At 40.0% G+C, this 21,170-nt stretch overlaps 1 protein-coding gene across 3 annotated transcripts in view; it reads right to left on the bottom strand.

Moving 5' to 3' along the window:
- Positions 1 to 20,254, bottom strand: part of VBP1 (VHL binding protein 1) — a 33,719-nt gene extending 13,465 nt beyond the window's left edge. Inside the window, exons 1-20 of one of the 3 annotated variants that reach the window (XM_063416909.1) lie at positions 19,843 to 20,254; positions 13,793 to 13,935; positions 12,531 to 12,606; positions 11,610 to 11,712; positions 11,330 to 11,423; positions 11,114 to 11,225; positions 10,088 to 10,194; positions 9,452 to 9,493; positions 6,993 to 7,078; positions 5,794 to 5,917; positions 5,059 to 5,195; positions 4,664 to 4,767; positions 3,631 to 3,777; positions 3,126 to 3,185; positions 2,907 to 3,017; positions 2,120 to 2,236; positions 1,979 to 2,009; positions 1,376 to 1,496; positions 892 to 948; positions 460 to 567 (exon numbers count right to left, since the gene is read on the bottom strand). In XM_063416909.1, the coding sequence (XP_063272979.1) occupies positions 460 to 567; positions 892 to 948; positions 1,376 to 1,496; positions 1,979 to 2,009; positions 2,120 to 2,236; positions 2,907 to 3,017; positions 3,126 to 3,185; positions 3,631 to 3,777; positions 4,664 to 4,767; positions 5,059 to 5,195; positions 5,794 to 5,917; positions 6,993 to 7,078; positions 9,452 to 9,493; positions 10,088 to 10,194; positions 11,114 to 11,225; positions 11,330 to 11,423; positions 11,610 to 11,712; positions 12,531 to 12,606; positions 13,793 to 13,935; positions 19,843 to 19,975 (2,013 nt within the window). In that variant the 5' untranslated portion in view covers positions 19,976 to 20,254. The remainder of the gene's footprint in view (positions 1 to 459; positions 568 to 891; positions 949 to 1,375; positions 1,497 to 1,978; positions 2,010 to 2,119; positions 2,237 to 2,906; positions 3,018 to 3,125; positions 3,186 to 3,630; positions 3,778 to 4,663; positions 4,768 to 5,058; positions 5,196 to 5,793; positions 5,918 to 6,992; positions 7,079 to 9,451; positions 9,494 to 10,087; positions 10,195 to 11,113; positions 11,226 to 11,329; positions 11,424 to 11,609; positions 11,713 to 12,530; positions 12,607 to 13,792; positions 13,936 to 19,842) is intronic. The other 2 variants (XM_063416911.1, XM_063416908.1) reach the window with 2 other exon arrangements.
- Between the last annotated feature and the right edge of the window lie 916 nt (positions 20,255 to 21,170).

Below are 21,170 nucleotides of genomic sequence, written 5' to 3'. Positions count from 1 at the left end.
AATAAAGAATCTGTTTGGCTGCTTTGTTACTTATAAGTCTATAGGTTTTGGCTCTTTAGAGAAACCCAAAGAATATTAAGACCAATGTATTTGGGTGACAGAAGCACAGTTTATCCTGTGTGAGTGATCTCTTGAGCCTTTTTCACTCCCACATCACCTGATCCTTCAAAAAGCTTCCAACACTGGTCTGGTCACAATGACTAAACCAATATCACAGGGAGACTAAAACCCACACACCTCCACCACTCCTGTTTGCTTAGTATTGAAACAGAGGTAAAAATCTGATTTTTACTGTCTTGCTTCCTGCAATCCCATCATCTGAATGTGCCTCCTCAGCAGCAAAAGCTGCCCTTGCCTGAGGAATCCCTCACTTAAATACACCAGCAGCTTTCCTGAAGCATTTGGGTGCTTGCCAAGGCTGAAATTCCAATGTTAACAGGATTAAAGAGCAGCATTCACCTGAGTTTCAGAGACAGGTGCAAAAGGGTTTGTTGGCCTTAGACCAGGCTGTGAATACATCATTGCATGGGGTGCCATCAAAGGAGCAGCTCCAACCTGAGGAGGTACCTGTGAGGAAAACAAAAACCCCACAAAAGCAATTATAGAAAAGTCAAACTACTTCCACCAGATGCATCTGTTTGCATTTTTAATATGGTAGAAATTAAACTTACAGACACACACATAGAGAATAAAATCAAAGCTTTTAAAAACTGCCACTGTATCAACCTCAGAGTCATCTCTTCCAATGCAGTGTGAGAAACACACCAGATTTCACACACTATTGCAATATAGTTAATTTTCAGGATGGTTTGAACATCACAATTCATGACATGGAACTCACTGGTAGATGTAACTCAGTTTTCAGAACACAAAACCAATCTTGCTTCTTACCATTCCATATACAGGCACTTGAGGTGTGGTCAATGGGTATGTGATAGGAGCAGGTACCTTTAATCAAGAAAATTTTACATTTTAGAGAAATCCATGCATATTTAGTAATAAATACAATATTTCAATAAATATTGAAAAATATGTATTTTTCAGCACTAAAAAGAACCAATGTATTTACAAGAAATGGACTTACATATCCAGGATAGTGTACTCCATTCTGGCACAGCAAAAGGATAAGATAGAAAAATCAGCCTTTCACTTGAGGTGCAAGTCCTTAATGCACAAGTTTTTCAGTGAGGGGAAATCAAGCATGCTAAAATCTCTGCCTCATTCACTGAGATCCTACAAGCATTCCCTGCTACCCCCAGCCTTGTATCAAATGCCTCTGTGGTTCTTTATAAATTGATGCCAGCAGAGAAGCAGCATTTGGTAGAATTTGATTTTTTGCATTTGCTAGAGGTTGATTTCACAGGACAGGAATTACCATGTGTGGAATAGTGGGTAAGGGAGCTGGGTTCCATGTGGTTGATGTGCTTGTTTTTGCTTGCCAGTTTGTTCCTCCAGTGAGTTTTTTCTCTGTAGGCTGAGACCACTGCATGTCTGATCTAAAATGAAACCATGGTGTTAATTTTCATGGAGAAGCAGCAGCTAGAGCAAAACATGACAGGAAACACAAACATGAGCTGAAATCTAGGAAGAAACACTCAGAATTTCAGTAATTACTTATGTATCTCTTCTCCAGTAAATGTGAAGTCTGGGGCTTCTGTTTGTGTTAAAAGTGAACTGCCAGTACTGCACTGTGCCTATAATGGTTAGCTGGAGTTTGATGTAACTTTTATATAGTTTTGTAAAAAAAAATCCTTCAATAAAAATACAGCAATTGCAAAACTAATTAAAGTGAGATACTTGAAAAGTTAAGGCTGGCTGTGTCGTGGTGACTGACACAAACACACTGTTCCAATGCACTGCTCAGTTATTTCAGATTGTTTCAAGAGATGAGATCCTTGCCATGTTCGTGCCAGAGACTATCAAACAGTCGTGTGAGAATATTTTAAATACACTTTAAATAATAATAATATGCACTTACTTTTTGGATGGAGTTCCTCCAAAGCCAAGATCTGGGGGGGGAAAGAGACAAAATCCTTAAGCATTTTAATTTGGGAGGGGAAAAAAGCTTGTTTTGCTTTCAGTAACAAATAGGAAAGTTAATTTTAAAAGCTTCACTTACTTCCTACTAGATTAGCAAGTGAAGAATCGAGGTCATTTGCCAAAATTTTTCCACTTTGCTGGCTGGCTACAGTGGCTCTTTGACTTTGTGGTGGTACTGTGGGTTGCAATACATCATCTAGAAAGTTAAAACCTAAACAAAGAAAATAAAACTGTTAACAAAACAGTTACATTGCATTTAATAACCAACATCCATAGCCCAGGGAGGTATTTTCTTTATAAAACACTAATTTGAGTATTTATATTTCAAGGGCCAACATGATGTATTTAAGAATTTGACAGAAGCACAGTTTAACTTCTTATTTTTTATGGAATACTATATTTTACCTACTAATCTAAAGGAATCTTTAACTGTACTTCAACAATATTTTTTTATACAGAAGAGAAAGACCCTAACTCAGGTATTCTTCAAGAAACACAGACAGTTCTGCACTTGTGTCCCTGAATGGAGCCAGAGGGAAATCACCACACATCAAGAGAAACACAAAGGAAAATGAACACAGCTCACCGTGAGGAGACATCCAGAGGGCCACGGTCAAGGTTTGTTCCCCCAGAGAGAGAGGAAACAGTCATTAATTACACAGAGAATGAAACCAGCCAGAGCTAATCTTAAAGTAAACAATTAACAACTGAACTGATTGCCTCTTATCAGCCCATTATCACCTTGCAAATATATTAAGTTATTACATTCCCAACTGCAATAGCAATTATGCTAAATTGTTAAGCAGTTTTTGCCTGTAGGACAATTATTAAATTAATTATTAAATTAGTCATAAGGCAGTTTTTACCACTTGCAGTCCTGTATTCTGGTGCTGCAGGCTTTCCTCCAAAAACAGCATCAAAGTCCACATTAATTGTTGAAGAGGTGGTACTCGGAGAAGCTGAAGGAAGAGGAAAACCTGAAAAAAAGAAGTTGAGTAATGAAATATACCCATGAAATAAATATCACTCATTTCAGTGAAACCAGAAAGTTTTAAAAAACAACAACAACAAAAAAATCAAATTACCATCAACAGTCACAGGATGATACACAGAAGCATATGTTGGTTTATGACCACTAAAGTCATCTTTGCAAAAAAGAGAGAAGAAAATAAGATCAGTTTTAAAGATAAAAAGGAAGAAGGAACTGAACAATTAAGTCTGCAGTTAAAAATTAGGAATTTTTACTATTATAGTTTTTTTTTATTTTACAGATTTGAAAAGCCAAGTAACTCCTGCATTGCCCATTACAAAAGAGAAAGGAGGCTGCAGTTTGAAAGAAATCAGCAGATTTCAGCTGCAAGTCTTGGGATGTCCAGACTGGGCAAGTAGAACAAAATAATAGTTTATTTCAACTATAGAAATAAACGTTTAATGAAACATATAATTTACTACATCTGGAATTAATGCACCACTTTCACTTGTTAATAAAAAGTGAAGATTGGCCCAAACTACAAAAAGATTACATGGCCCACATTATTAGCATTATCATCTCCAGTTGCACATAAATTACAGGGGGTTTGGTTTTTTTACCACTAAACAGTTCCACTGTTTGTTTGGAGGAAAAAGAAGAATTGATGAAAGGGGTGGCAGATTTTACAGCTTCTTCAACTGGCTTCATGTCAAAGATGTCCAGATGAGGTGGAGAACCAACACAACCATTTGAGGACGAGAAAGGACCTTTCAGATGCAGAAGTGAAGGAAAGAAGACAGAGCACAAATAATGGAAAAGAAAAACAGACTGAAATGATTGAATATGAGAATCTCTAGACAAAGTCAAATCGTAAATATTCCACCTAATGATCAAGTTAGATACAAATTTTAGATAGATATTATCTAGATACAAATTTTAGATACAAATTCTTAGTTTCAGATAAAAATCCTAACAGATCTCTATTTAGGGAAAATAATTCTGGTATTGACATTGGGTGGGAGGGGGAGAATGACAGAAAATATATCAAAGAAATCAGATACTACATTTTTGGCTTCAATAATCTACCTTTTAAATAGCATATAAAAGTATTAATTCCACCTATTAAAATACTAACATTTACCATGCTGTTAACATTGCCTTCTTCTGGCATTTAAGCCATTTCTTTGACATCTAACCTGACAATTCTTTGCAAGGATGGGTGAAGAAACTGGGGTCCACAATGTTTTTACAAGAACTCTAAAGTTACCAACTTTAAATGAGAAGTATATACTTTTAAATGAGAAGTATATTAAATATTGCTTAATTAAATGGAAATACAAATCCAGGATCTATTCAGTCACCCCTCCTTAGGTTTTATTTCCCAGTATTTTTCTTTAGTTCCATTTCTTTGATCTTTAGTTACATTTCTTCTCCCTGGCCCCTTTATTGAACAGCTCCACTCCTTTGTTCCATCAACACTAATGCTACATGTTCAACAAAGTTTGTCAGAATTTTCAGATTTACTTCATATTTTGTTATGAATGTTTGGATGCAAAATAGTTAAGGTTTAAGATGCAGATTCAATTAAGAATGGACCTTGTATTCTAAGAATTCCCTTCTCATTTAGACAGTCAGATCAAGGTATGAGCTCACCTCCCCAAGCGCTGCTTGCTGATGTTGATATAGCTGGAGTACTTTGCACAGTTGGAACAAACGCAGGCTGAAGATCAAAAAGATCACTGGAAAGGTTGGGCATGCTGAATAAGAAATGAGAGAGAAATATGAAGATCTGAAACAGGCATTGTACTCTTGCTTTTATGGGCACTCATACAAATCTCATTTTCTCTTTATTTGCTAGCAGCCCATCAACAACAGTGATACAACAAACTGGTAATTAAGCACTTAATGGCAAAATTCCTGTGGGTACATGAAGAGAACATCAGCAGAAGGTACCTGAGAGGTAACCAGGATCAGTTTTGCAGTTGATTGTGGAGCTACAGGTCAGTGCAGGAATTTCTGGGTTCTTTGTAAAGCAAAATCTCTCTCACCTATTTGTTGTGGGTGCTGGTGCAGCAAAGAGGTCAACAGCCATAGTGGTATTCACACTTTTTCCTGATAAAGTGCTTGGGGATGCTGATGTGGAAGTGGAATTTGATACTACAGAGATTTCTCTTAATCGCTGCTCCTGCAAGGTGAGAGAGAAAATTGACATTTTAGTCTTATTAATTAATTAGCATTTCAGTCCTGGAGACCTTTTCCAAAAAGAAAATTTTCATTATGGTCTTAATGAATAAACTTTCCCTTCTATAAAGTCTTAAAACCAGAAAAATAATTGAAATTAGAGATAAGAATATTTGTTTTAACAAAGCATGTAAAAATCAAGGTGAGACTTGATGCTCTAAGTAATTATTTTTAATCAATATCTGCCTAGAAGTAAATCACCTCTAGTCAAGCCACACATTCCAGGTTCCCTCCACAGTCACTCAGAAACTGCTCAGTGGATCTTTGTTCAGGAAGAATCATCTTCCTGCTTTATGAGCCTCTTCATGGCTCAAAAATCTCAAAAATCAGTGTGACAACGTGCAACGTTTCAGGTTTACATCCTTCACTCCTTCTAGGTATGTTCACTGCATTTTTACAGCACTGGTCCAAGCAGTGTATGTCTTACACAGCTCACATTCCTCACATAAAACACTGAGTGACCTTGCAAGCTGCCTCACCATGCACTATTTTATCCAGTTAGAGGAAATCTTGGAATACAAAACTTGTTAAAAACATCCTACCTTAAGTGCCTGCAGTCTGACTTGTTCTTCCTCCAATGCCTGCTGCTTTTCTTTCTCATCCATCCTGCTGAATGACATCCCTGTATTGGCAAGTGTGGAAACAGCACTGGAAAGGGCACTGGCTCTAAAAAGAGCAATAATTTAAAAAAAAAAATTAAAAAACTGACAGGTATCCATCACTTCCAGTTTAATCACCAAGTGCCTTATCTAGCTGTGTATCATCTTCCTCCCCATCACTTTTTCCCCTAGTCTGTGGTGCATAAGAGCAGACACCCCAAAATCAGTTGGGTGTCAGAGGCACAGAGTGACTGCCTCCAGTTCCAGCAGGCAGGACTGGGAAATGTGGGACACAGCAGTTCTTTCCTCTTTAAAGTTACCAGACTAGACTGGAACGTTATTCCCATGGCAGAGGCACAGAAAGTGTCTGTGCACTATGTAACAGCAAAAAAAGCACAGCATTATACACGTGAACAGAATATTGAGGCAGTGAATCCTTAGATTCTTCAAAGAAATACACAGCATTATACATGTGAACAGAATATTGAGGCAGTGAATCCTTAGATTCTTGAAATAAAAAATAATCTGAGGAAAAAGACAGCAAATTGGGAATACAGCTCAGCCTCGTACATTTATCAATATTTACCAAGTTTCTAGGGGAGAATGTCTATGCCAAAGGAGATCTCTCATTATTCAGACAGAATTATTTTTGTACATACTGACACTGTATTTGACAGAAATAACAACACAATTTCTTGCAGCACAACACATCTAAGCTAATTTGGCTGTTCTGAGGAGGGGCTGAAGAACTTTTAGAAGAAGGTTAAGGTAAATTCATGGCCTTAGAGGTAGACCATGAATATATACATAATAACAATTCAGATAAGTATCATCCTATCTTGGGTAAGAAGAGTATCAAAATTCAAACACCTTATAAAATGTTACAAGTCAAAAGAAAAAAGGAAAATATACAAGGTCTCAGCTCAGTGGTTTATTACAGCAAAATCAGAAGTCTGTCTGAGACTCGGGCAGACAAACCTACGTTTCAAATGTGGCTAAGCTATCAGACTATTACTCACAAGATGTTTCATTTCTATTTCTAGGAATAAAAATCAAGAACACATGACTGAATCCTGAAAATCATTAGAATGACAATGACAAATCTTAAGTATGGGCACTGCTGTAATTCGTTGGGTGCTCACCTGCTGGCAGCAGAGACCTCCTTTGTTTTCTTTCCCTCCACAGAAGCCAAATGCTGTTCCAGTGCCTCAAGCAAGCTGCTGGGTGCCTAAAATTAAAAGTATTTATAAAACACCGCTTCTATCAACACATCATTGTTTAGCACACAGATTTGTTTTCTCCCCAACAAATCTCACACATCAGTAATTGCGCCTTTGGGTTTTGCTGCCATCCTACACACCCAAATTCCATCTTGGTGGTTCCTCAAAGGGAGTGGGACCCTGACAACAGCAGGATGTCAGGTTTGATAAAACAGAATCAAATCCAATCTGATCCCAAGGACATCACTGCAGACTGAGTAGCTATTCAACATGTAACTGTACAATAAACCAGCTCCATTACTCTGAGATAACTCCTCCTGCAGATTTAGATGAAGGGAATGTACTTCTAAAATTTAAATCTATTTACCAGCTCAGTCCTCCTCACCTGGCAGGGTTTCAGAGACACTAAGCCTCTCTTACCACTTGCCAACTTTCAGGAGGTAGAACAGATACAACAGGCATTGTTTGGAGGAAAAACAAACCTGCCCTTGCTAGCCCTTCTGTACCAAGAGCTAGAACAAGGCATTTCCTGGAAAGAGGAAAATATTATTCACACAAGGCTTTGGCAGGCAAGCTCCCCTTTGAAATACTAAGGACAATTCTAGCTTCCCACTTTCATTGAAGGCAAATTCAAGCTAGATGAATCAAGAGATGGGAAAAAAATAAATACAAAGACAATCAGAATCATCCCATAAAACTGCTTGTCTTAAAATGAAGACCTGAGCTCACATTTCTTAAGTAGAGCAAGGTAAGCTGAGACAGAGCAGTTACCTCAACAGCAGGTCATGAATAAATTCAGTGTCCGACCCAGACAGCTAAATCCCAAAGGGGACATTTTGAAATACTCTTTTGGAAAGGTATCAGGGACAAAAAATCCCAAACAAAAAACCAAACAAACAAAAACAAGCAAAAACACCAAAACAAAACCCCAATCAAACCAAAGCTCCCCATACTTTTACCCTTCAGGAGGCACAAGAGCTTGCAAAAAGCATTGCATGGCACAGCTACTTAGATATTCTTAGTAACAGGAGACTATGCCCTAATTCCAGAAAGCTTTTCCTGGTCTTTTTTTCCTCCCAAAGCCACTCTAACTGATTTGTATGAAAATGCATATTCTGTACTTTTTCTAAAGCCCCCTGAACCCCAAGAACCAAACCAAACAATCCAGTACCCTCCTCTGAACTTTCTCACTACTGCAGATATCCAAAAAGTGTCAGACTTGGAGCAAACAGGGCAGTTTTAGGTCAGAAATTACACCTGGGCTAATGCAGCCACTGACTGGAGAAAGGCTGCATTTGGTGATTCACCTCTATCCCCCACATCCCCAAAACACGACAGACTAACATCCATACAGAGAGAAAAAAAAAAACATTCACTCGATACAGGAACAACTATTAACAGAAAGCAACATCACTGTGAAACAGGGCATCTACAAAGGAAAATATTTTCTTCACAGAAACAGGCAAAAGTGGCAGTATTAAGAAATTCCAGCAAATCCTTTTGAAGTGGCACTAAATGGATGTACAATTACTCAGCTCATATTAAATGCCATGAAATTTTCTGTCTAAGTGGAATGTTTAGAAGTGGCACTGAAATTGCCAAAATGCACAGGATGCTGAGGTCTACCACCAGTCAGAATTGCTTTTCTCCTATAAATGCACTTACAACAGAACAGCTTTTATTAGAAATAAAATGTGAGCACAGTAGATACTAATTATTTTCTCACTGAAAGTTTCAGACAAAAAAAGCAGCAAAATGAAGTTAAATACCCTTATTCCCAGTAAATAAAAACCCCCCACTTGCTTTCAAGAGCCTTCTAATGACCCAATTAAGTGGACAAGTGCACACTAACCCAGTGAGGTATAAATAACTTCAGACTTTAGTATAATGTGATTAGCATAATGCAGCCCAGCTGAATACTGCAGTACTAACCAAAAGACAAAGTCTGACGCCAAGATCAAACACCAACAGAAAACTTCAAACCGCTGTTTTCAGGCATTACCTGCTCTCACCCTGGTGGTTTCAGTCGTATTTCTTTTATACCACACAGGCAAGTCCTTAAAGTGATTAATATTAAATGCCAGGAGTGAACATTAGAGATTTGTGCTTTGAAGCATGCATGATTTCAGATGGAAATCATACTGTAGGCAGTAATGAACACCACTGACAATGAAGTTCGTGGCTTAGGTTTGATTTCCATATTAAAAAGACACTGATTAAGGTGAGGCAAATCTTCACAGTAGATATATTCTTCATGGCTAACACATGAAATTTAATTTCAAGAAGCCAGTGTAGGGTTGGATGTGACTATGATACACACCAACCTTTAAAAACACAGAGAACAAAATGATTGGGTTAATCAATATACAAAGTACACTGACCTGAGTAAGATCTGGAATGTCACCCTGATCAATTCCAACTTGCTGGGTTTACAAAAAAAAATGAAAAAAAAAAGTATATTACTACATGCAGAGACAATGAAAATAAACCAGCAGAGTCTGAATGTTACACAGAAGCTATGTATAAAAAGGATATTCAGATTTTCTGAACTGGTACTAGTTTCACTAGGAACACACATTAGAAATCACAAATGCATTAAACTGCATCTCAATGCAAACACAGCTTTTCATCCAGCCTAACTTTCAAGCAGAAAAGCCTGCTAGAAGAATTAGAAACAGCCACACTGCTTACTGAAATTAGTTCTCAATTTTTAAGCACTTAAAGTAAAGGAGAGCCCCATAAATATCTTTAAATAGACTGTAATAATCAGTTTATACATTCTGGAGCATTCATAAAATTTATAATGATCCTTTACTATGTGGTCTGGCTAATAAAAAGGATATCCAAGAATCCCACTCCATGTTAATAAGCATATAAAATCTTTCAAACACCTAATCTCTAGAATACTTCATGTATAGTGAAAGCAAAGAATCTCTTTAAAGGTGTTTCTATGAATATTGATACTGTACCAATACAGACAGCTAAATTATATTCTTTCTATACACAGATTTATTTACCTCTGCTACTTTGAGGAACTCTGACAATTTGGTCATTCTGGCTAGAAATTTTTTGTAAATATCCAAGCCTTCTTTGCACTGGTTCTTCTTCATATCAAAATATCTTTCTGAGGAGGCAAATAAAACTCTTGTAAGATAACACCCTCCCCAGCAAAAAGCTGACACAGTATTATAGAAGTTAATTTGACACAAGCTTCACTAAGAGAACACACAGCAGTAACTCAAAGCTATTCAGATTTTCAAGCTTACAGGAATATCTGAAATCCTTTATAATATGTCAGTCAATATAAAACCATTGATTTTTCTGTTTCAATGTATTAGACTACAAGGAAAACATTCATTAAAAACGAATGTGAATCAGTGCAAATTGTTAAACTAGGTATTATGGTGAATATTTTCAAAAGGTCAGCTTACTAGCTGGCAATGAGATAAATTATTTTATAATTTGAAAATATTCCTGGTATTTATTTACCTTTTTAGACCCTGTATCAATACCTTTTGATACTGAAGTGGCTACATATACTGAACTACCTACCAAAAGGAGCATCAATCACAACCTTCACTTTTTGTGGTTTTGCCCTATATACTTACAAATATGGCACTGAGTAAAAACCAATGCATTAACAGAACAAACTGATGGTTTCATCCATAAATTTGCTTAAATAGCAATGAAAAGGCTTTGCTAAGAGCTTATAACTTTTAAAAAAACCCTACATTTCATCTCATCAGCTCAGGCAGATTCAGGTACCAAAGGTGGCCAATTGCAAAGGTTATTCATTGCACCTTTGTGGTATTTTTGTTTCAGTCTCACCAGTCACCCTCTCATTTCACTTTGTGTTTTAACATGTATTCCTCCAGGCAGCAGTGGGTGTGTAAGCCTTTGCTCCTGGTCACTAAAACAGGCTTCATTTAACAGCAATAGAGCAGAGACAATTTATTAAGGAAATGCAGTCAGAGATTTCTATGTTCTTCAGTTTTCTCAATATCTTTCACAAAATTCAAAAGCTAAAAAAAATTCTCACATACCTAAAAGATTAATAATCCCCTCATTGTATGCTGCAAAAAGTCTAATGGAATCTTTAAAGAGGAGCATAAAGGCAGCATTTATAACACCATTTGTTAGTTCATTTGGATTTGCCTGTGTAGAAAGCAATAAGAAAGTAAATTAGTATTTAACCAAATAATGAAACTCTCACTTCAAAATGAGAGAGTGTTACTTAACACAGAGTTTAAAGTGCTTACATCAAAGTCAAGGAGTGCATCCAGCTGGTTCTGTATGATTGGGAGGGTTTTCAGAAGCTTTTCAGGATTCATGGTTCTCATCACTCCATCTATCCTACAGAGTAAAAGACACACTTTTACAAGACACAGATCTCAGCACATATTTCTTTGTTTCAACAATAAATATTGGTTCAAAGGGCCAAAATAACACAATTCTGTGTGCCTCAAGAAGAACTGTGCTCCTCCTTGTCCCACCCCCTGCAAGGGGAAGGATCAGACAGAAGCAGCAGTGTGGTCTTACCCTCTTTTCATTTTGGTGAAGTCAACTGCTACAAGTCTATAGGAAAGTGCTTTTTCATTCAAGTATCTGCTGTATCTCCTGATGAAGGTAGACATATCATAGCCTAGAAGTTAAGCATTTGCAAGTTAGACATTTTGAAGGGGTACAGCTTTTCAGTTCTTTTCACAAACTGCTCCTACTAGCCTATTTTACATCAGATTGCATAAAAACGTCATTCCTAGGCACTTTCCAGAATCTTGAGACGTGACATTAGTTTCTTCCCAAGTTGCTAACATTAGGAAAGCATTTGTTGTAATTATGAGAATAAATACCTCAACACATTAAAATATTAGACAAGAACTGAGCATAAAACATCATGCAAGCACCAAGCATTCTTGTTAAGATGTTCTTAAAATTACAATAAGAATGTATTCCTAGTAAAATGCTGAAGAGTTTGCTAACTTATCTGCCATCCCTCAAAAGCCACATAAAAACCTAAAAATGTGTTCTATCACTAGCAAGTAATTAAAGGATTTATCAGAGATTTGAAGAAGTTCTCCCTGTTTATACAGCACACTCTAGTTACCATTCCATGCACCTTAACAGTAAATATTTACTCCTGAGGCTTTAAAATGCAACAACAAAAATTATGATTGTGCTGATAATTCATCAGGTTTATTCTAATGAGCATCAGAAGTTCACTTTGTAAAATTTACACCTGTGTGTGCAATGCTACATACATTACAGACAGATTTCCAGCACTCACCCAGGTAACTCAGAATCTCACTTTACCTGTGCCTGCATTCTTGGCTGGACATTCTTTGGTGTCTCATGCAATAAAAATCAAAACACCCTTCCATTTAAATGTCATTTAGCTCCTAGTGTGCACCATGGCAGAGAAAAAAAGGAGCAGAGTTATTTCCTTCAGTGGAAAATCCTTACCCTGCATGGCACTTTTGTCCAGGTAGTTATTTAAGTTGAACAAAGTGTTCCGGGATGCCAGATACTGGATAAAGCGCTGTTGGTGGAGAAAAGTTGAGAATGTAATTGTTGGGAGAGTCAAAATATAGAAGTGCATTACAAGTAAACTACACTGACCTTGTCACTGTTTGTAGCAACCTCTATCTACAACATAAGTTAGTTAAAAGGGAAAAATTTAGAAGAAAACCTGAAAATACTCATTAGCAAAGCCTCTGAAATCCAAAACTCGACTTGGCAAAAATATAAATTTAAGCAAAGAGACATCACTGCTCATGAATAAAATACAAATAATCCAAGAGGAGGCTGCCTAGTTAACTTTGTACTTTAGAACAGACAAGCTGGAAAATACAAAACAAAAATTATCCAAGCTTGCTGCTAAGTTTGACGTGGCTCAGCTGCTGCAGTGTGAAGAGCACACTGTGTTTTGCAGGTCACAGGTTCAATCAGGTTCACAGGGCTCTGCAGAGGAGGAACACCAAGCCTGCACAGCAGTTCAGTGGCTGCAAAGCTCTTTTAAGAATCATCACCTCAACGTTACCAGTGGTCAACAATCATTTCTCAGCTCAGTGACCACACACAGGTTCAGGACTGTCACCTGACCAAAGTTTAGCTTTTAACACAAGCCTTGTGCAAGAGAGGCAACATTTCTAACTCCATGCTATTGACTAGGAAGATTTTAATAAATTGTGATCAAAGAATTTAAGTGAATTAAATGCAGTAGGACACTGCTTCCGAGGAATGTTAACAGCAACAACATAACAACAACTCAGCCCATTAGACGTTGTCTTGCAAGATCAAATATTCTGTTCACCATATTCCTCTCCTCTTTAGCAAGTACTCCTTCTTATCTGTTATTAGGTTAGCTGCACATGTATGGAGTGCTAACAAGACTCTTCTGCTGGGCTCTTACTGATAAGCACTACCCTAATGAAGTAAAGCTCATCAGAAGTTTTCCAAGCCTTTATTCTAGAAAGAAAGAGAAATTCACTCATTATTCCCTCACAGACCAACCCAGATACCTGCAGTAAATTGCAAACGCTGATATATTTTGGTACTGAAGGAATGAAGGAATATTTTTCTTCCTCTGGACAAATACTTTAGAGCCATCAGCAGAGGAAAAACAAAATCTTTGAAAAACTGAAGTACATATGTAATGCTTTACAGATTAACACAATTTTTTAAAAGCTGTCATGTAGGCTTTAACAGAATGAACCATGTCTTACCTCATTTCCATACATCATGAGGTGGTGTGTTGTAATTAGAGCTTTGAACACTACAACCCAGCTACTGTTTGCAGTTCTCTCAAAGAGTGTATCTGCCAACTGTGGAATATTCACATTCATTTCATTTGTGCACTGTATTAGATCTAAATTAAAGGAAAAAAATCAAAGCATTACAATGAGTTACATGCTCAGAGGATCAACATGTTATTTTGTGGTTTTTACACTGAGAATTCATACTGGAACCATTGACTTCAGTTCTTTGTTTAAGAAATAATTGAGCTCTTTTACTCTCCTTGCTCAGATTCACTACATTTTACGGAAACATTCCAAGAACTTCAAAGGCATTTCAATAATTTTATGGAGTCCCAATAAATAACCTGTTCCATTAAAATGGAGCCCCAGCTAGTCTCTGAAAGCCAGTGTGAGCAACCTTCTGGATGCTCAATGCCCAAGGGCATCCAACCTAACCAAAAAAATGAAAATCTGAGAAGCAAGGAAAAGCTGAGACATCCCAGCCTTGTGGGATCCACAGGCAGCACAACCCTGCCACTCCGACCCAGGCCTGAATGTTCACACATGATGCCAAATGAGATGCTACAGATCTGTAAAATATGACTCTTTCCTGTAAGGATTAAGAGCAAGAATTTGCAGCTATCCACCCTTCCCTTACAAACACCTGGTCACAGCCTACTGGGTATTTTGTGATGGATCATGGTAGGTCTCAGGTTTTTGGATAGGAAAGCTCTTTGTGTTCAGACTGACAATAAACCCAATAGCAGAACGTTAACTTGGGAGGTCAGAGATGCAGAGGTTCAAGACTCTGCCTGAGATTTAGTACAAAACCAGAACAGGCTCCAGCAGACACACGGGAGGAGCACTTCCCTGAGAAGGCTAAAGCAGAGAAAAGAGCAGAGAACCGAGTCCAGGACTACTCTAAACCCTTCAAGACATGCACATCACACATTTATTCTCTCTCTGTGTGCTAAACTTGGCTCAGGTGTGATCAAAGTACACCCTAAGGACTGGGCAAGGCCAGTAAAACAAACAGCTGGTTTGAAAAGCTTCCTTTGTGGCCTCTCCTTTAAGCCGAGCCCACTTGCCTGGGTAAGGACCTGGGGCCTTAACTAAAGATTGGTTTATTAAGAAAAAGTCTTTTGCTTAAAGATTGCTGTTTAAAATAGTTTAATAGCTAGAGTAATTTTAACAGAGTAAAGGATTTTTGTATCTTATCAAGGTAAAAAGGTATAAAATGCAAGTTATGATAAGCTACTAATTTCATTCAGATGTTAGAGGTTTCCAAGTATGTACAAAACATGGAAGCTGGGATGAAAAGTTTCACTTATTAGCAACACACAAAAATGCTGAAATAGCTGCTCTAACTGGTGAGCTCTCCTTAAGCTCCCATCCTTAAAACAAGTTTTAAAACAAGCACTCAGCACGGGGGTCTCCGATTCCAAAATCTCCTTCAACACCCAAGCATGTAAGTCACACTCACCAATATCCAAGAACACATGCTTAGACAAACAAAATGTCTCTAAAATACTAAACTAAGCAAAAAAGTCAGTGCATCTTACAGGCCAGAACTGAATCTTTTTAAAGAGCATGTTGCAGAAGACCAAGTTTAAAAATAAGGCTACTCCAAGGCTTCGATAAGGCTACTTGGGGAAATTTTAGAAAGTATTATTTTACAACTAGCAATAAAAATCAAGCTGGCATTACATTTTAATTCTACAATTGACATACATAAAAAATAAATGCAAGTGCCATTTCTCTAATATGATTCTTCCAAGTCTGCAATAGCAGGATCTACAGAGACAACTGTAGGGATTTATTACAGCTGGTGGCACAGAAGGAAAAGGTTATTATCCCATACATCTGGAAGTATAAAGGAACACATGCACCTGAGAGACTGACAGCTGGGCAACACCAACATGGGTGTTGGCAGCAAAAACTGAAATTAAACGTACAGGGTGAGTGATGTTCATTTTCTTATCAGTACTTATACAAACATTTCACAACTCGAAGCATTGTGCCAATTACCCAGAGGAATCATTTCAACTGCAAGTGAAACTGCGGTGCTATTTCTAGAATGGAATTTAGAAACACGCTAACATCATACAGGAAAAAAAATAAAGACAAACGAAAATAAATAAACAAATAAAAAAAATCTAACAGACTTAAATCAGAAGAGTACCATAGGGGTTTTCAAGCAGCCTGGAAGAGCTGTGGAAATCTTATTGCTTAGAAGAGTACTGAGTACTTCTTTTCCACAACTCATCTGAAATACTGGCACATCATCTATGAAGCAATACAGCTCTTCAGAGAACAGCATTCATAAATCCAGATATTGAAAAAAGATAAAATATACATATATCAGGTTTTTAGAAAATTCTCAGCAAGGCATCGACAAAAACTGACATACTTTTCAACTTTTAAGTAATAGGAAAAGTCATAATTTTCTTGAGTCAGGAATCTCTCTCAAGAGAGTTGTAAATACATATGATAAAGGCAACCATAACAGTTTAATATTCTATTTAATACTGTATTTCTTCCACTTTGTCACAAGACTGAAACTGCTCTAAGACAGATGTAAGAATTAAGACCATTTTCCTCAGTCCCAGCAGACTAAAAAAAATACATTTTCTTCTAGAAAGCTGCATCATAGACGGCACATTACAGAAATGTAAAACACCAGAGCCACTTCAGACAACTTTCTCAATGTAGCCAAGGAATGCAAAAAAATTCTGCTGGAAGACTTAAAAGATAGCACTCAACTGTTACAAAAATTGTTATGCTCACATTTGCTTATGGAGCACTTTTGAGAGCAATCTTTACATTTCAGCTATATAATAACAGCTAAATCTGAATTTTGAGTTATTTTACCACAAGCAAAGCAATTCAGCTATTCTGTCCCACTCCCCCACTAAACAAGGATATAGGACAGACAGCCCATAATGTGTTTTAAAAAAGCCATATACAACCCCCCCTTATAGATCCAAATAGCATTAACTATTTTTTCCATTCAAGTTACATTTCTTTGATTATTGTATTAAAAAACTTCACAAAGAACTGCTAAAGAACTTTAAATGAATGAATGACAGCCAGTGGTCTGTGTAAAGAGCCCAAGAAAATGCCTTTGTCCTGTATCACAGCTTACACATCTCTGCAAGAACCCACTGCAGTCAAACCTGACAGCCAAAAGCTCTGGTTGCCAAAAGAATGGGCAGTACCACAATTACAGTGCCAGAATTACCACTTCTTAGAAGGTTTCCAAAGCTTGTATACATATGGAAGTTTTAAATTTTGATTAGCAACATTAGCTACCTTCTCCCTCCCCTGTGCTTCTGAAGTGGGCTGTACACAAGTTAAACAGAAGCTGGTTTTTTATTACTGTGTTAATTTAAAAATCTAAGCTGCAATTCATTTAGGTGTTTGTTTTTTCCAAGTTTTGGTTTACACAGAAGCCTACTCTGCCAGTTCCCAGCTTGGCTACAGGTTTAATTTATGATTTTTTCCTGTGACTCTTCAGTAAGAGAAGAGGAGGTTTGCCCCCAAAACCAGACCCAGGAGGGTGAGGCAGTGACAGAACACCCACCAGGAAAGGAGAGTAGAGACCTTCAGGTGCTCCACAAAGAGGAATGATCCGCCTCCATATAACATTTTATATTATCTGAAAACATTACAAAATACTACAAAAATAGATCTGCTGACTTATTTAGGACACCATGACCTACTTTAAAAGGTAAATCCCCAAGTATGCCCATTGACATTGCTTAGATTTTTGGGGTGGGTTTTTTGTGGGCGTTTTTTCACTCCTAAAGTAAAATATGACAATCCTACTCAGCAGTTAGTCTGACAAACCGCAAGACTCTTCAATGCTAGTTCAGACACTGCATATGTAACACCTTTCTGTAAAAACCTATATTGTAATACCACAGCTTTTCTTGCTGAGGAAACTTGGCAATAAGGGGATTTCAAGAATTAATTTGAACAGAGGGCACAAACTGATACTCTGCCACAATCCCTGATACAACTACAGCAACTCTCAAAGAATTGTTCCTGGTAAAGCTTTTTCCTGAGCAGAAATTACAAGTAATACCAGATGGTGCAGCATTTTAAATCACACACACACAGTGACCAGAGTACAACTACCAGAGTTTTACATGAAATCCAAGCTATATTTTCCTTCACACTGTACTTAAACTGGGAAGTATTTGCACTGTATCTTGGAAAAACATACTGTGTGATTTGTTTTCCAGAGATTACAGTATTTTGTATTCACCTGCTCATATTTAATACAAGTAAGTTTTGTGTACAAGTGAAAAATAAGAAGTGTTACTCAAAGGGTTGCAGATGTTTGAAAAGCAGTGCTCAATGAGGACAGGACCGTGTTCATTGGGATTTTTAACCCCTTACAGACATATTTAAGGTATCATATTTCCCATCTTTTTTTTTTGAACACCCCACCAAAGCATTCCTCTGTTTCAGGTACCAAGAGACAATAACATTTTTGTCTGTCTCAGGCTAAAGTCTGAGCAAATGAATTCCACAGAATACGGAACTCATCAGGCACAGAAGGGGACCCTCAGGAGGCTGACTGACAGCTCTAAACAGCCTAGGATCAAAACGAACTTGTTAGTCAAAAGGAAATCTCACTTTATGCTTTTCTCAAGTCAAGAATTGTTCCATGTTGCCATTTTCTTATTTTGTAAGGGTGATTCAAAGATGACATTATTTCAGCAATATTTTCAAACAACACACTACCTTTTTAGGATTCAGAAGCTTTCAAACTATTGAGCAAACTGTCACCACTTTCTGGCTTCCTGTTGTGTTGCCATTTCTGGACTCAAAGGTTACCTCATTTAACTTGTACCACAGGCAGAACACAAGACCAGAAGAATTAAGGTAACTTTTAAAAGGTATCTTTAAAAAACAAATTGTCAGATCCCCAGTTTCAAGGCTTTTAATTTCAACACAATAGCTGTAATATTCACTACTGTAGCTGGATGCCGCCCATTCAGATCAATAACAAATGAAATATAGATTTGCCTGGTTTTAACTGTTTGATCCACACCGAAAGCTCTCACACAAGCTAGTACGAGATCAGTGTCACAGGGTCACACATCCCAGCTATCCTCCAACAATATAAACCAGAACGCTTCTGCCAAGAGCCTGAACCAGCAGCCCCTTTAGTGCCATCCACTTGTACGAATCCTGCAAAACTATCAGCCTGTCTTTGAAGAAACCAGCAAAAGGCTTCAAGCCTTTTTTCCTCTCTTTAATGGAAATATACACTTACTTCGCTTTTACGAGCTGGAGAGCGGGTGTGCTACAGAACCTGCAAGGTTTGTGCACTTCTGAGCGGTCAGACACAACTCCAGTTGCTACTCTATTACTAAATCCTGAAGCGATGCACCACCACTGATTTCTGTAGATTTTAGGGGTAACTCTCTACATCTTTTGGTATAGAGAAAGAGATTTTCACATACTAAGTTTAAAGGTATTAGCGGCAACATACTCTCATCCAGAGGAAACGCACTGCTCAACCTACGCCCTTCCCTTTACCTCGGTTTTAATCTTTTACCTCGTTTGGTGAGCCGTAAGATAGAAAAGTATATTTCGGGAAACGTTCGAAATATTTGAACGGCTGCAGTCCACGGGATGCACGGAAGGACGAAACAGTGCTTAAAAAATTAAATTCTGGCTTTCAACAATAAATACACCTTTTCCCAGGTGCCGGATTAAGAACCACCACTGTATCCAGAGCACAGGAGCTAAGCAGCTCTCACCGGGAACAGCTCATGTGGCTGGAATATTTTTGCTCCCCGGGCGCGACAGGGTGTTACAAACCTCGCTCCCTCCACGTGGAAAATAAGTTCTGGCGATCACACCAGCCAGGTCCACCCAGATTTCCACGACACGCCGGTCCAGGTGAAGCGGCCGGCCCTCCCCTCTCCCCCGCCCGCGGCCGGAGGGCCCGGCTGAGGGGCTGCCCCGAGCTCGGCGCTCCGCTCCGGGCCCGCCCGGCCCCGCCGCCAGGTCCTACTCACAGTCCAGGTGCTTCTTCTTGGGGCCCATCACCTCGTGGGTCGTCGCCTTGCACACAGCCTTGGCCACGGCCGAGCCGGTCACACTGTGCTGCGCCGCCGTGATGCGGTCGGTGATGGACTGTCCCGACATCATCGCCGCGGCCCTGGCGGCGGCTCCGCCGCGCTCCCCCCGCAAGGCCGGGGCGGCGGCTCCCCCGCGCCCGGGGGCGAGCGCAGCCTCCCGGAGGAAGGGCGCCGGCGGCTCCCTCCGGCGGGAGCGCTCGCCGGGCTCCGCCTCAGCGGCTGCCGTCGGCCGCCGCCGCGGGGGCTCGTCCCGCTGCTCCGCGGAGCGGCGGCGGTGCTCGCTGGGCTCCCGGCGCCGCTCGGCGCTGCCACCTCCGCCCGCGGGTGCGCCCCGGCTTTCCCTTTCACATTACGCTCACAGACAAAATGGCGGCGGCCGCGGCGTCAGGTGACCGCGCGCCCGCCCCGCTCCCGCCCCGCCGCCGCCGAGCGGGGCCGCGGCCCGGCTGCTGCGGGGCCCGGAGAGGAGCGGGAGCGGAGCGGGGCCAGGAGAGGAGCGGGGACCGGAGAGGAGCGGGAGCGGGAGCGGGGCCGGGGCCCGACTGGTGCGGGGCCGGGATCGGAGCGGCGCCGGGAGAGCATCGGGAGCGGGATCGGAGCGGGAGCCGAGGCCGCCCCTCACGCCGCCCCTCACGCCGCGCCTCAGGTGTCCGCGGGCGGTGAGGCCGAGGCGCTCCCAGAATCACAGAATTAGCTTGGATAGAAAAGATCTGTGCGATCATTGATCCCGACCTGGGACGGAACACCACCGTCTCAACCGCGCTGAGGCACTGAGTGTTTTCTTAAACACCTCCAGAGTCGGTGACTCCACCACCTCCCTGGGCAGCCCATTCCAATGTCTAATCAGCTTTTCTGTGGAGAAATTCCTCCTAATGTCCAGCCTAAACCTCCCCTGGTGCAGGTCGAGACTGTGATCTCCCGTTCTGTCGCTATCTGCCTGGGAGAAGAGCCCACTCCCCAGCTGGCGACAGCCTCCTCTGAGGGAATTGCCCGCCGGCTCTTTGTTTCGTGGGTGGGTGTGAATGAAAAATAAAACCTGCCGAGTCGTCACGGCGAGGGAGCGGTGGAGAGGCACCGGCGAGGAGCGGGGGTGGACGAGGGGAGTGATGGAAATGAGATTTTCCTCACAGATCGCAGCGGTTCGGGCTGGACTGTCCAGTTCCACCCACCGGCCATGGGCAGGGACACCTGCGGCTGGACGCGGTCACACACAGCTTTTGTGGTGATGAGTTTTCTCTTGCGGAATTTACTTTCAGAAGCAACGT

Source organism: Prinia subflava, chromosome 20 (genome assembly GCF_021018805.1).
Source record: "Prinia subflava isolate CZ2003 ecotype Zambia chromosome 20, Cam_Psub_1.2, whole genome shotgun sequence".
NCBI lineage: Eukaryota > Metazoa > Chordata > Aves > Passeriformes > Cisticolidae > Prinia > Prinia subflava.
This window is presented reverse-complemented; position numbering and strand designations above follow the sequence as displayed.